Source organism: Bombina bombina, chromosome 6 (genome assembly GCF_027579735.1).
Source record: "Bombina bombina isolate aBomBom1 chromosome 6, aBomBom1.pri, whole genome shotgun sequence".
Lineage (NCBI taxonomy): Eukaryota > Metazoa > Chordata > Amphibia > Anura > Bombinatoridae > Bombina > Bombina bombina.
The window spans coordinates 509,483,126-509,498,738 of NC_069504.1; the positions used below are offsets into that span (position 1 = coordinate 509,483,126).

The 15,613-nt window shown below is 33.2% G+C and overlaps 1 protein-coding gene across 2 annotated transcripts; it reads right to left on the reverse strand.

Moving 5' to 3' along the window:
• Positions 1–400: 400 nt before the first annotated feature.
• LOC128665146 (uncharacterized) lies at positions 401–14,824 on the reverse strand. Of its 2 annotated transcripts, none has more exons than XM_053719886.1 (8): positions 14,798–14,824; positions 14,308–14,411; positions 12,898–13,040; positions 9,548–9,739; positions 8,507–8,689; positions 4,310–4,469; positions 1,390–1,507; positions 401–733 (listed from the first exon to the last, which is right to left on the reverse strand). In XM_053719886.1, exons 2-8 carry the CDS (start codon positions 14,408–14,410, stop codon positions 631–633), a joined length of 1,002 nt encoding a protein of 333 aa, XP_053575861.1. In that variant the 5' UTR covers position 14,411; positions 14,798–14,824; the 3' UTR covers positions 401–630. The 2 variants fall into 2 exon arrangements, with proteins under 2 accessions (XP_053575861.1, XP_053575860.1); XM_053719885.1 differs by having other exon boundaries at positions 14,308–14,423; positions 14,798–14,818.
• Positions 14,825–15,613: the final 789 nt, after the last annotated feature.

Consider the following 15,613-nt stretch of genomic DNA (forward strand, 5'->3'; position numbering starts at 1 on the left):
TTAGTTTTAGGTCAAATACACCAAAAGTATAATAAGGAATTATGTGATGTTTATAGTGCATTAAGCATTGACTTAAGAAGACTGAAATGTACCTGTTATTATGTGAACGGAAATAGCAAAACACCCTGCGAGGTGTATTGTAAGCTTAAATGAGATGTCGTGTATCTATAATTTTGGAATATAAATAAAGAAATATAAAAGTAAAAGAAATTATCAAGTTAAAAAGCTGGGAGAAAATTAACAAGCAGTCCAAGCAAGGGTCATTCAATTCTTATTTACAGTGCATTCATCACTGATTAATTTAATGTCCCCTATATAAATAATCAATAAATTACAGCAAGACTAAAATCTTATATTTTTATTTCCATCTTTAAATTATTAAAAAAGTAAGAAACTCAAATACGATTTTGTACTTGTCTTTATTAAGGTTTGGCAGTATTTATGCACAGAAAAAAACCCATTACATAGAAAATGTAAGAAAATCCATGATATCTTCCATTTATTGAAAAATTAGAAATTTTGGAACATTGCAAAAAGATTATAATAAAATAAAGGTAGGAATGATTGTAAGAACATATATAAAAAGTTGAATTGAATTTACAATTATAGATATGCTATTAATCTGGGTAACTATACAGTTATATCTGCAGTTGCTGCCGTCTCATCAATTTTACACTGCTGAGCATTACGCTTAACTCTTCCATAACCTCCTTCTCCCCATTCCTTTCCCCAGCTGTAAAATAAAAACAAGTTAATTTGTATAAATAGAACCAAACCTAGTAGCTAAAGTGTCATAATTATTAAATTATATATATAAATAATAATTATAAATGATAATTTATATTATCTATCTATCTATCTTTCTATCTATCTGTCTATCTGTCTGTTAATATATTTATAAACATTCGGCAAGTCTCACTCTCTGGATTTAAAGCACAACAACGTAGTTTAATGTGAAAGTTTTCGGGGAATTGCGTGAAAACATTCAAATTAAACTGAGTTGCTATGCTTCAAATCCAGAGAGTGTGACTTGCCTAATGTTTATATATATTTATATATTTATTAATATTAATATATATGGCTCCATTTCTTAAGCTCCGATATGAGATTACGAGCGCAGTCAGCTGCAGGATCACAGAGAGTTAAGAAGCAGCATTCATCACTTCTTAACTTAGTTCGCCACCTGGTATGTGGCGTATCTCAATCCCTCAATCCCTCAATCCCTCCCTCATCCCCTGCTTGCACGCGATTTGCTGCTATCTGTAGTGTGCAATTATAAATACGCTGCCCACTAGACGCGATGCTGGGTCTATCTGGGCCTATAGAGTATAAAAGTCTTGGGGATATTGGGGTATTGTAATTTTAGCAGATAGAAAAATAATAACTTACCTATTCCTTATTATCCAATATTCTTCATTTTTAGCCTCATCTTCCCCTTCCTCAGTTCCATAACCAACAATAATTATTGCATGGTTTACTTCTTCAGCACACTTGCCATCATAAATTCCTGAAATAAAAAGTATAATGTTTGTGTCAACATTTTTGAATATATCATTGTTTTAAAAAAATATTTGCAAAATTTTAAAAAAGGCTACTGCCTAGGCTTTCAGAGGTTGGTCAAGTATTACAAAAGTGCAGAACACTTTTTATGATCTTACATTCTGTTTTCTTGATTACCAAATGCATAAAATTACAAACTGTACTAGTTTATGAAGCAACTATATGTGAACTGGCAATGCTAAGCACATTTCATTATAATTTTTTTTTGCTAAAAATTTCTCCAACAGTGGTATAGCTACTCTCTATGATAAGCTTACAACTGAAAGGAAATTAGCTTTTAGGATTATTTTGATCAATTTCAAAAAAATAGAATGATACATATTGTAAAGATTTACTCTATCTGTATTAGTTATGCACATTAATAAAATAAATTTTTATCAATAATTATTGCAGAAATATATTTCAGTCACTAGATGGCGCCATATGTGCAGGTAATCAAATACTAGGTGTTCTGCTGCAGTTATCATTACAGTTTGGTGTAATGTTTTTAGAAGCTATCAGACACCCCAAAAAGTTTATATCAAGTTTTTAAATGCAGCTTTAACTTTCCATGCACACTCTATCAAATACAGTTGTAGAGAAAACATGTGACATATTTAACAACTTTTTAAAGGGATAGAAAGGTAAAAAATGAAATGAGAATAGGTGCATTTCAATTTGAAATATAAACATTTGTGCACTATACTTTCATTAGCAAAAATACTTCTAATAGAAGTTATTACTGTGCACATATGCTGCTAGGGCCTGTGCACCAGTATGCAAGCACAACACAACAGCAGTGGCTTGTATGATACAAATTACGCATTCAGAAGTAATACAAGCCACTGCCAGTTCTCTAAGATGGTGTGGTGTTTGGATTCTGGTGCATGGGTCTTCAAAAGAAAAACTGTAATAATCATTTTTAATAGAAACATTTTTGCTAATGGAAGTATATTGCAATAATGTTTATGTTTCAAATTAAAATGCATCCATGCACATTTAATGTTTGACCTTTCTATCCATTTAAGATTCTCCAATCTTCAGAAAGAAATTACAGGAAAATGGGAAAAATTTAAATAATGAAAGTATAATGAAAATATTTTTTAGCTACATATAATTTAACAGTTACAGTACAATTTCAAAGTGCTTATTGGCATCAAAACTTCAATATAAATAGAAATATCATCTTTCATGGCAAATAAGTAATATAATACACCTTGTTTCTTTCCCTTTTCCATATTTCCTCAAACAAGCCTTATGCATAATCCAAGCATTCTCCCTGCTACCTATGTAGAAATCTGTTCCACAAAATCAACCTCTCTAAAGGAAATGTTTAACCTGCTCACCTTTAAAGTGAATGTCAATTTTGATGATAAAGTGCCCGGTTTTTAAAAATTTGATTAAAAACAGGGACACTTTAATTCATCAAAATTTACATTTCACTCCTGTTGTGAAAAAAACTTACCTTTTACTCTTGACAGCAGCACCAGCTTCTTCCGGTCGTCGCAAGCGATTTCTGTCGTCAGAAATGATGGATAGGTCATCCCCAATCACGGCTTCCCCCCCGGGGGAATCAGTGTCTGATTCAACGCCGTGATTGGAGGAAGCCAGATTCCTAATTTTAGACCCAGGAAGAGGCTTTGCGACGGGTGGAGGAAGCTGGAGCGGCTGTCAAGATTAAAGGTAAGTTTTTTTTTACAACAGGAGTGAAATGTAAATTTTTATGAATTAAAGTGCCCCTGTTTTGAATTGAATTTTTAAAAACCGGGCACTTTAGCATCAAAATTGACATTCACTTTAACTTGACATTATGATACCTAATTCTGGTGTTGATCTCTTCATGCTTTATTACTACTACTACTTTATTACTACTTAATTATACTTGTATTAATTCCCTAAACAAGCTTGGGGCTTTCTACCATATCCACTATGAACATATATTAAGAATGACAAAAAGTCTCCATTGTTTCATTCAAATGACATATATAAAGGTGGTAGTGCATTAAAAAAATGTTGCTCCAAACACAACATAAGTACATTCAAAATTACAGTTACACTCATAAACACTGTCTGATAAAAATGATTCATATAGAAAAAAAGTTATAAGAGCTCAAATGTATATGGTATATGACAAGGTATTTGACTGCAAAGGGCTATTTTGTATATATACATATACATGTCCAAATATGTGTATTTATGTATATGTATACATGTGTGTATTGATGTATTTAAGTGTTTATGTGTTTTACTGTATATGTACTGTACATATTTAACGTTCTAATATTCTTCAGAATGTTCTATATATACAATATTCCTATACCTGTATATATATTCCTGTAGATATATAGGTATAGATATCTCTTTTTATATATATATATATATATATATATATATATATATATATATATATATATATATATACAGTTTTCATAGGTTTAGGTAAATAAAAAAACAGAGGATCTATTTCTGTTTAAACTGGGTGATGGCAAAAATGTCAAAAATGCCCTGGAACTTGGGGCAAAATTTGCACAAAACACTCTGGTTCTTAAATCCATTATTTTTAGAACATCTTAATATCTGAAAAACCAGCAAAAAAATGTAGATGAAATTTTGCATGACATTTGTGATGAATTAGAATAGGCCCCTATGTTTAGTATTGCCAATGTATTGATAAGCAAAGCCCAAAGGAAGTAGAGAAATAGTGTCTCTCTTATTTAAAATGAAGGTGCACATGTATAATAAATGTATGGCATTGCCCATTTTAACTTACCATCACTGTATAACATAAAGTCTTCATGAACAGCAAATAAGGCAGTAACGGGTCCTTCAGTTGACAGAGATATTGCCATATTTTTTTCTCCAGGGAGAACATAGTATTTGGTCACATTCAGTTTTAATGCTTGATTATCGTTATACAGACAAGCTGATTTCTGAAGAACAAATTATTATCACACATTAAACATACTAAAAACCTCATTGTTGTATACTACAGGATTATATCTTTTTAAACAATAACAATTTTAGTGTAGACTGTCCCTTTAAAGCTTGAATGCTGTCTGACACGAGATTTTCAGTGAGCCCTAAAACAAGCGTGGATGTCATACGATGTTATCACGCCTTAGAAGTGCAAAAATAAAAGGGCATTGATTAAACTTGAACAATGTTAGATGTTTAACTCCACTTGTAATCTAACCCATTGTGTGTGCTTTGTTGATAAGCAAAACTGCAATGCAAAACCTTTTTAACTCCCCATGGACTCTAAGTGCACAGGCTTCACAGTGGGTGATTCATGTAATAAACTTCAATTAGAGGTGACAATGACAAACACTGTGGGGGACTTCAATAAGGCTATCCTATAGTAACACAGTAACATAGTAGATGAGGTTGAAAAAAGATAGAAGTCCATTGAGTTATCTATGAACTTGATAAGTTTACACTTTAAGAACATTTTTGGACAGATTTGTGGGGCCTCTGGTTCTTCTCTGCTGTCCATATCTATGTTTCTAGGCTGCCCATACTCACAGGTTATTTTTTAATTCTTGACAACCAGCCAATAGGAAGCTTAACATTGAAAATAGCAGGGTGTGCTCCTGTGCATTTGCCATACACACAACTCTAATGGGATCTTGCCCTACAACTTTGAATTAATTGGGCAGTAAAGCTTTTGGCTGGTTAAATTGTCCTGTTTGTGAAAAAAAAGAAAAAAAAAAAGAAAAGAAAGAAAGCTATACATGGGGGGTTTGCTCATCTACAGGTAATACGCAATGTGCTAACAAAATGTAGCATTTATTGACAATCAAAAGAGGAAGAGGCAAAAACTGAGAGAGATCGGAGCACTTAAAGAACAAATATATCATGCCACCTCTATAAAGGAACAAATATATCATGCCACCTCTATAAAGGAACAAATATATCATGCCACCTCTATAAAGGAACAAATATATCCTGCCACCTCTATAAAGGAACAAATATATCATGCCACCTCTATAAAGGAACAAATATATCATGCCACCTCTATAAAGGAACAAATATATCATGCCACCTCTATAAAGGAACAAATATATCATGCCACCTCTATAAAGGAACAAATGTATCATGCCACCTCTATAAAGGAACAAATATATCATGCCACCTCTATAAAGGAACAAATATATCATGCCACCTCTATAAAGGAACAAATGTATCATGCCACCTCTATAAAGGAACAAATATATCATGCCACCTCTATAAAGGAACAAATATATCATGCCACCTCTAAAAAGGAACAAAAAGAAATAATGAATAAACACAGTGATGTAACTAGTACTAAGCTTATACCACTATAAGGAATACTAGAAAATAAATCATTTCATTATATGGCAAAACACAACACAGTACTAACAATGGTAACTAATTTATGCAGGAATTATTATTTCAGAAGATTAGGTTACACAATACAAATTGCAGAATTTCTGGTTGCATATTAATCATTAGAAAAAGAATAGGCCATAGCAACAATAATATCTTTGGTAAGATTTACATTATATTTACAGGAATGTAGCATAGTTTCTAAAGTACATTTCAACATATTTAGACCTTGGTACATTTATCTTAAAAGGACATGAGAAAAAAAAATAAACTTTTATAATTTAGGTAGAATATACAGGTTCAGATTACAAGTGGCGAGCTAATGATAGCATGTGCGCAATAACTAATATCGATTGACCAGGCTACCATTAGCATGCAACTTTGATATTAAAAGTCCATGGTAAAGCACGCTAACCCGATAATGGTTAGCGAGCCCGACCATGCTAGAGTGCAAGCTATACTTTGAATGGATATCGCCATCTCTCTAACTTGTGCTGATATTACAATTTGAAAGTTATAGTTGGCGCTTGAGAACAAGCTAAAACTGCGCTAGAATATTTAGTGCAGTTTGAGACCTGAAATCTAAGGGTTTAAAAAAAAACTTGCACAAAACGCATAAAAAACACACTAAGGTAAAGTATTACACACATACAGTACATACACTTTAAAATAAAAATATATAATTTAAATATATAAATATAGATGTGTGTGTATATATATATATATATATATATATATATATATATATATATAAATCAAGAACAATCAAAGAAAAACAATAGCTGATATATCATTAGGGGACTTTAAACACTTGTGGACTCCTACTAGTATTGAATCTGACTGTTAACTCTAGATTGTTATTTAAGTATAGAAGCAAGTAAATTCGTACTGTGTACTCCAAACTCTATATATAGAGTGTGGATCTTAACATATCAGATGATAGAAAAAATATCAAAAGATTTTTTTGTATAAAAATATGTATATCAAATATGGAGCTGTCCACATTAAGTCCAGAAAATTAAATATTCAGTCCCAATATATTGCGCTAGTATGTGTGTAATCACAGCGCTATGGAAAGTTCCAAGGTGATGGACCGTAGTGTGAATAAAGTTCCCTTAATGCAACCTCAGGGCCAAGGCACAATCCAGGTGTGCTAAGTAAATAAGCCGTAAGGTACCTTCAGAATTAGCGGACCAAACCAGTTCTTTAGGTAGACATACAGTACTAAACAACTTCCTCCGAAGATCCCAGTTGGGCAAAAGCTCACCAGTTCCGACGGGGGGAGTATGTACCGTCTGTGTCCACGTCTCTCGTCGTCCTCAATGGTCAAGAGCTCTGACGTCAGAATGATGTGCCGCATCGCACATCAGGTACGCTGAGCAGTGTCAGACGTGAGGAATACGTGCAGCGTCGCACGGAAGGTCCGCAGGAACGTACCAGGCGTCCACTGGGTCCCAAAGGTAGAAGGCTCCTAGGTCTGGATGCGGGTTCCAAGTAGCTAACGGTCAAAGCGGTATCTCATCCACTGTATATAAGAAGCAAGAAATCCCCAAAGGAGGGAAACATTGAGGCCGAAGCTACATCCAAGGTCAGTTCAAAGGTCAGTTCAAAACCAGTTTATTGGCAGAGTGCAGGTACAAAGGTGAAGCCAGGACATAAACACCTGACGCGTTTCGCGCATGCTGAAGCGCATGTGTGCATGCGCGAAACGCGTCAGGTGTTTATGTCCTGGCTTCACCTTTGTACCTGCACTCTGCCAATAAACTGGTTTTGAACTGACCTTGGATGTAGCTTCGGCCTCAATGTTTCCCTCCTTTGGGGATTTCTTGCTTCTTATATATATATATATATATATATATATATATATATATATATATATATATATATATATATATATATATATATATATATATATATATATATATATATATATATATATATACAGTATAAATATATATATATATATATATATATACACATACACTTTTGAGTCCTTCCCAGGCATATACCTTGAAACAAATATCACTCTATATATCCTTATCTTTATATATTTATATAGATATAGAAGTAAAGATATATTTTACAAAACATAAAAATAATTCAAGCTCACTGTAGCAATAAACAGCCACTTGTAATGGCTGGTTACTTATCGTGTGCCTGTAAATAGGCAAAATTTGCACGCAATAAATTAACGTTCAACTTGTAATCTAGCCCATAGTGTTCCAATCATGCAATACTCTTCAACCTTCCACAGTATGCTGTCATGGCAAAGGAGATTCATTTAAGAAAATAAATAAACTTGAAGCTTTCTATTTGAATCATGAAAGTTTATCTGTATTATAAATTATTACATTCATTAAAAAAAAAATACAGAAAATGGATATAGGATAAAAGCGTTACATATTTTGCCTTGATCACACTGCAGTTGAAATTAAACAACTGATCAACTGGTAGTACTAGCAATTTCAATAAAGTTTACAAAGATGTTTGTTGTTGTTGCCAGTTATATAGTTTAATACTGCAATATGATCTAACCTTGTATGTTGCATAACAAAATGATAATTGCTTTCACATCAAGACACAGGATAAACAGAAGAATACTGGATAGGAAAGGTGGTACCTTTTCAGTGTACTTATAATTCTTGCCCCTCATGATACCTTTATGGGATACATACTCTAGCGCATTTACAGGTAACCCTCCACAGCAACCATCACTTTTGCCATCACAGTCTATAAGCTGCTGTTCACTCATGCCAAGAAGTTTACCCTTCTTAATGCAATAACGAGATTCAAGCACTCCCACCTGAAAAAAAGTTATCATATTAGTTTTTAAGAACAGACATTTTTTCCCTTTTTTGTATATAATTAAAAAAAAAAATTATAAGAGGTTTAGCAATAGATGAAATACAAGTGACTAATACAGTAATGTATATACTTTTTATGCTGCCCTGGGCACTGGGAAATCTGCTTCCACCCAACATCCTACTACCAAAAAATTATAGTTAAAGGGACACTGTACCCAAAAATTTTCTTTTGTGATTTAGATTGAGCATGAAATTTTAACCAACTTTCTAATTTACTCCTATTATCACATTTTCTTCATTCTCTTGGTATCTTTATTTGAAATGCAAGAATGTAAGTTTAGATGCCGGCCCATTTTTGGTGAACAACCTGGGTTGTCCTTGCTGACTGGTGGATAAATCCATCCACCAATAAAAAAGTGCTGTCCAGAGTACTAAAACAAAAAAAAAGCTTAGATGCCTTCTTTTTCAAATAATGATAGCAAGAGAACGAAGAAAAATTGATAATAGGAGTAAATTAGAAAGTTGCTTAAAATTGCATGCTCTTTCTGAATTACAAAAGAAAAAAATTGGGTACAGTGTCCCTTTAATATTTGCCTCCTATATATTTCATAACTTGACCCCATTTATGCATGCAGGGGTTTATGCAGACCTACTAGACAACCAGGGCTCAGTTATATAGAGAAGTGAAGCTATCATATCCTTAACCCAAAAAAACCTTTTGTCCTAGGCCTAGCTTTCCTAGGACAAAATATGCCCCTGGATTAATCCAAAGATGTTGTTTATGGTAATGTTTCAGAAGTACTCATTAGGTTTGTAATTGTCATTGGTAAAAAAAAAAAGCATCAAATAACCGTTACCGTTGCAAAAGCCCAGCATGATCCACAATAAACTCCTTGGTTTTTTACTTGACTCAGACAGCTTGACTTTCTCCAGTCAACCTCAGCACGGAGATGAGAATTTGTACTGTAACTGTGCACTGGAGCATTTACTGCTGTGAAGGATTTTTCTACTGGACTTGCACAGCTTTTGCGTTTCCTTTCTTCTGAGGTCTGAAACAAGAAAACAATACACAAAATAACATATGATTTTGGGGTAGATTTATTAAGCAGCGGATGCTGCAATTTACCCCCTGTAGTTTCTGGCTCGCCGGAAACAGAAGTGAAATAGAAGAGGTCGTAAGACCGCTGCTCCTTAACTTCTTTGCCACCTCTGAGGTGGCGGACTGCAAACATTCTGATCAGATACGATCGGGATGATTGACACCCCCCGCAAATGTGCAGGGAGCAGCATTGCACAAGCATTTCACTAGAAATGCTTGTGGAATGTTAAATACCGACAGCAATTTAGCGATGTTGGGCGGACATGATTCACTGTAGCGCTCCCAAGTTGTTAAATCGGCCCCATAGTATATTCTCTTATATCTATATTATTACTTTGTGTTTTTGTTTATATGAGCCTATGCATTGCCCGCTACTATACATTTTCTAAAGTAGTGGCTGGTTAATTGATATATGGGGAAGCAAAACAAGAATCTGCATATATTCATATTACACATTAGTGCCTGAGGTTATATAGAATTAATTGAACAATTTGTTAAGTATTTGGTCATCAAAGTTTTAAGAAATAAATCTGCTGCAATTTCGCTAGTCTGTACAAAGCATCAGAACTCACTAGATACAATTATATTTTACATGGATAAACATTTGCTTTTTTGTACTGAGTATACCGCGTATTTCTTAATCTTTCCCTGGTTCAAGGGGTTGTAGGAATATAACTGACTGGCTTCCTGCAGCAGCAGCATGACCCCAAGCTTTGAGAGACATCTGGCATCTTCTAAAGATTTCAGAGCATCTGGACATTTAGGGCTAGATTACAAGCTCGAGGTAGCAATAAGCGCTTATAAAATTAACCAGAGATCCGATCTCTGATTAGTTTTATAAATCTGCCCCAAAAATGGCCCCAAAATACAGTGTAGTGTAGTTTATAAAAAAATAAAGATGGCAGCATCTTTAATTGTTTAATAAAATAACTGCACAAGGCAATATTTGGGGTTAAAGTTGGTGGGGTTAAAAAAAACGGTACTGAAGAGTGCCTTTAAATTGCAGTCTATGGGAACTGTATGTTCCGGTAAATATATATGCTCATATACATAAATATTTATGTGTTAATATGTGTATACACACACATTATATATATTAACACATACATATATACAGGAGGTATGTATATCAGCATGAACATAAATAATTATATTTGCTGCCATCGCTGCGCTAATTACCCCCTTTGCTGGCACTGAAGTTCTGATGCGTTCTCCCATAGGAGCCTGTGGAAGCAAGCTCTTGTGAGTGCAATGCTTCCCAGCGATGCAAACGTGAGGTCGCGTTCACATTGCTGAATACTTGTAATACCAGCGCACATTATCATCAAATCAATATTTAGCGCTCCACTTGTAATCTGGCCCTTATACATTTATACAAATCAACGCATTCCTTACAGTCCAGGACCATGTAACACATATACTCATCTATATAGTCCTTAACTAGCTGGGAATAATTTTTTTTAAATAAAATTTGACAATATACCATATTTTATTAAAGGGACAGTAAAGTCAAAATTATACTTACATGATTTGGAAAGAGCATGTAATTTTAAACCACTTTACAAATTGCTTCTATTATCAAATTTACTTTGTTCCCTAAGTATTTTTTGTTGAAAAGAAAATTTATGTGGGCTCATAGGGCATCTGGAGAGTGCATGTGCCTTTAGCAGTCTATGGCAGCAGTATTTGTATCTTTTTAAAACATTTTTTTTTAAAAATGTTGCAAACACTACTTCCATAGACTTCTAAAGAATCTTAAACAAATAATACCAAGAGAACAAAGAAAATTTGATAAAAGAAGTAAATTGTAAAGTTGTTACATGCTCCATCTAGACCATGAAAGTTAAATTTTGACTTTACTGTCCCTTTAACTTTAATACAGTTGAGCAATACAAACAATGCATATACAATGTATAAAAATAATAACATGAAATCTTATCAAAATTCACATTATTATTATGATCATTATTATTTTATTATTATTATTATTATTAATAGTATTAAAATTAGTAGTATTACTAGCAGTAGTAGTGGTAGTAATAGTGGCTGCATATTAAGCAACACATATAGGCTACTCACTTGTAATTAAACATTTGTTTTCTGAACATATGTTCTATTAAAGGGACATGCAAGTCAAGATGAAACTTTTTCATGATTCAGATATACAACATGGCTTCCATGTAATAAGCAGCAGTAGCTGCTTTGGAGCTCTTGAGTTGCAGGCTTATTCATGTGAGTACGTTTACCTCAAGTTACAAAGCACCGGTGACACCTCTGCTGTTTTTTTTTTTTTTTTTACCTCTCATCTACCATCTAAGATGACAGAGATAAATCACCTCAAATTTGCATGTTCATTGTTCAGGTGTTTGGCATGTGCTACTCTTGCATGATTGGTCATGTGAGATAAACTGCTTAATTTATATATACTGTATATAGTTTATATACTTTTAAACAATAATGTAATTATTAATTAATTGCTATATTATTATTTATCACTACAGAATTAAATGTATTTTACATTCCTATTTATAAACACCTTTTACAAATGGTTTTATATACATTTTAAGTTTTACATTGTTTTTTTTGTTTTGTTAGAAGTTTATTTTAAATAAAGTTGTGCATTTTTTTTTTTATTTGAGATCTACATTTTCTCTTGCCAAAAAGGGTAATTTTGACCCTTTCCACCTAGTAGAGGAAACCAATAACCTTTAATGTCACCATTCTACAAACAGAATGTGATTTAAGGGCTCAGTGTAAGCTGTGCACAAATTCTATATTTGTATATATTTTGTTTGCCAGACAGTGCTGCCTATAATGGTCTAGATACATGTGTGCCCTTGAGCCTACCTCAGTATGCTTTCATGCAAAGACAGTTTTCTACAAAGGATACCAATAAAAATGGGAACTTTGCTAATATATATATATTAAATTGACACTGTATCTAATTCATAAATGTTTAATTTTGACTCACATTTCCCTTTAAACTCCAAAAGCAAAGACAGAAAATAATTCTGAATCAATACTGAGTGATGCAAAAAGTATAAATTGTATGTTTTTTTGTATCTAATCAAACATCTTGGATAATGTGTCAGCAATCTACTAGTTTACCATATCAGCAAAGTGATTCATGGCCAGTCGGTACTTTTTGAGACCTTGGTCAGCCAGCTGGTTGTGTTTCTGCACCTTGTCCCAAGTGGCTTCCCAAGCCTTCCTCCTAAACAGCTCATCATCCAAGCTTACATATGTTTTACCTGAAACAAATACAATTAGGCATTAATGACTGTAAAACTGCGCTTCTCTGTATACACACTATCCTTTAAGCTTACATATGTTTTACCTGAAACAAATACAATTAGGCATTAATGACTGTAAAACTGCGCTTCTCTGTATACACACTATCCTTTAAGCTTACATATGTTTTACCTGAAACAAATACAATTAGGCATTAATTACTGTAAAACTGCGCTTCTCTGTATACACACTATCCTTTAAGCTTACATATGTTTTACCTGAAACAAATACAATTAGGCATTAATGGCTGTAAAACTGCGCTTCTCTGTATACACACTATCCTTTAAGCTTACATATGTTTTACCTGAAACAAATACAATTAGGCATCAATGACTGTAAAACTGCGCTTCTCTGTATACACACTATCCTTTAAGCTTACATTTTTTTTTACACAAAACAAATAAAGGGACAGTAAAGTCAAAATTAAACTTTGGTGATTTAGATACAGCATTACATTTTAAACAACTTTTCAATTTACTTCTATTATCAATTTTGCTTTGTTCTTTTGGTATGCTTTGTTAAATAGTAATACTAAGTAAGCTCAGGAGCGTGCACGTCTTTAGCCATCTGGCACCAATGTTTGCAGCATTGTTTATATCAATGTTGTAAATACATGCAAGCGCTGATTCCATAGAGTGCTAAAGACACGTGCATATTCCTAGGCTCTAACATTTCTATAAACAATGTTGCAAGCACTACTGCCAGACAGCTAAAGAAACATGCACGCTTCTGAGCTCACCTAGGATTACTCTTTAACAAAAGATACCAAGAGGATTAAGCAAAATTTATAATAGAAGTAAATTGGAAGGTTGTTTAAAATGGAATGGTCTTTCCAATCCATTAAAATTTAATTTTGTCTTTACTGTCCTTTTAATGCACACTTTGTATAAATGATAAGGCTCAGCAAGTTTAAAATGTGACCACTAATTGCTGATTAAAAGGGAAGGGGGGGTTGCAAAAAGTCAAATGTAGTGGAACCACTAATAATTACTGGTGTCATAGACCTTCTAATGAAACAACAAGTCATTCAATATCTATCTATCTATCTATCATCTATCTATCTATCATCTATCTATCCATCTATCTATCTATCTATCTATCTATCTATCTATCTATCTATCTATCTATCTATCTATCTATCTATCTATCTATCTATCTATCCATCTTTCTATCTATACAGATATGCATATCGCTTTAACTAGATGTCAAAAGTAAACAGTGCTTTACCATATTTAGATTTCCATGTCTTCCACTCTTGAGTAAGAAAATGTGAGGCTGACACGCAGATGGCAATTGTTGAAACAACAAGAAGCTGTTTATTAAAATTCATCCTGGAATAAATGCTGTAAATAAATATTTCTGAGTGTAAATAGCATAAAACATATGTTTTCATTGCAAACAATTTTCTTTAGACTTTTTATAAATAATGTGTGTGTAAAAACATATTTTATTTATTTACTCTATCGTTTGTACTAAACAATCTATCTGTCTGATAGCTTTACAGGCAGTAATGTACATACATTAACATTTCTCTAGCACCAAATATAACACCATTTTTAGACCTACATTTTCTTGTTTTTCCTGGAAAATGAAGGTGAATACAAAAAATAGTGTGCATAATACAGCACATGTCATAATATTATTTTTCTATTAATTAGAATAAATCATTAGTTTGATACAATAAACATATTGTTAACTAACAACATATGGCACTGACCTGAATAATATGCTTGGAGCAGTCTTCTCTTGAATTATAACAGTTTATTATTGTTCTGTCTATTTATATGTTTTTTTTTTTTTCAGTTATTTGTATGGTTATCAACTACATTTCCACCTTAGAAATCTGATTAGTATTGACAGTTGGACCTATCACATCACTGATAACACTGCAGGGGTAGTTCAGCATTGCTGTGAATATTATTTTGGGTGTTCACCAAAGTAATGAAACCATTTTTTATTCAGTTAAGATAAATTTGTTAATACAATCTTTATATGCAGAACCAAACAACAAAAAAAAACATATGGGGCCAGATTACAAGTGCTCAAACACTTCCAGAAGTAAACTTGTAACGGGCAGGTTAGCAGTGCACGCATATTACAAGTTGAAATGAAATGGTTTGTTTGCACACATGCAAAACCCTAAATGCACTATCTTCTCCCCAAAGCCTTTAATAGAGCACTCTGATTCAACACCAAATTTAAAGGGACAGTCAAGTAAAAAAAAACTGTCATGATTTAAATAGGGATGTCATTTTAAACAACTTTCCAATTTACTTTTATTACCAACTTTGTTCACTTGGTATTCTTAGTTGAAAGCTAAACCTAGGAGGTTCATATGCTAGTTTCTTAGACCTTGAAGGCTGCCTCTAATCTGAAAGCATTTTGACAGTTTTTAACCACTAGAGGGCGTTAGTTCATGTGTTTCACATAGATAACATTGAGCTCAAGCACGTGAAGCTCCTAGGAGTCAGCACTGATTAGCTAAAAATGCATGTCTGTCAAAAGAACTGAAATAAGGGGGCAGTTTGCAAAG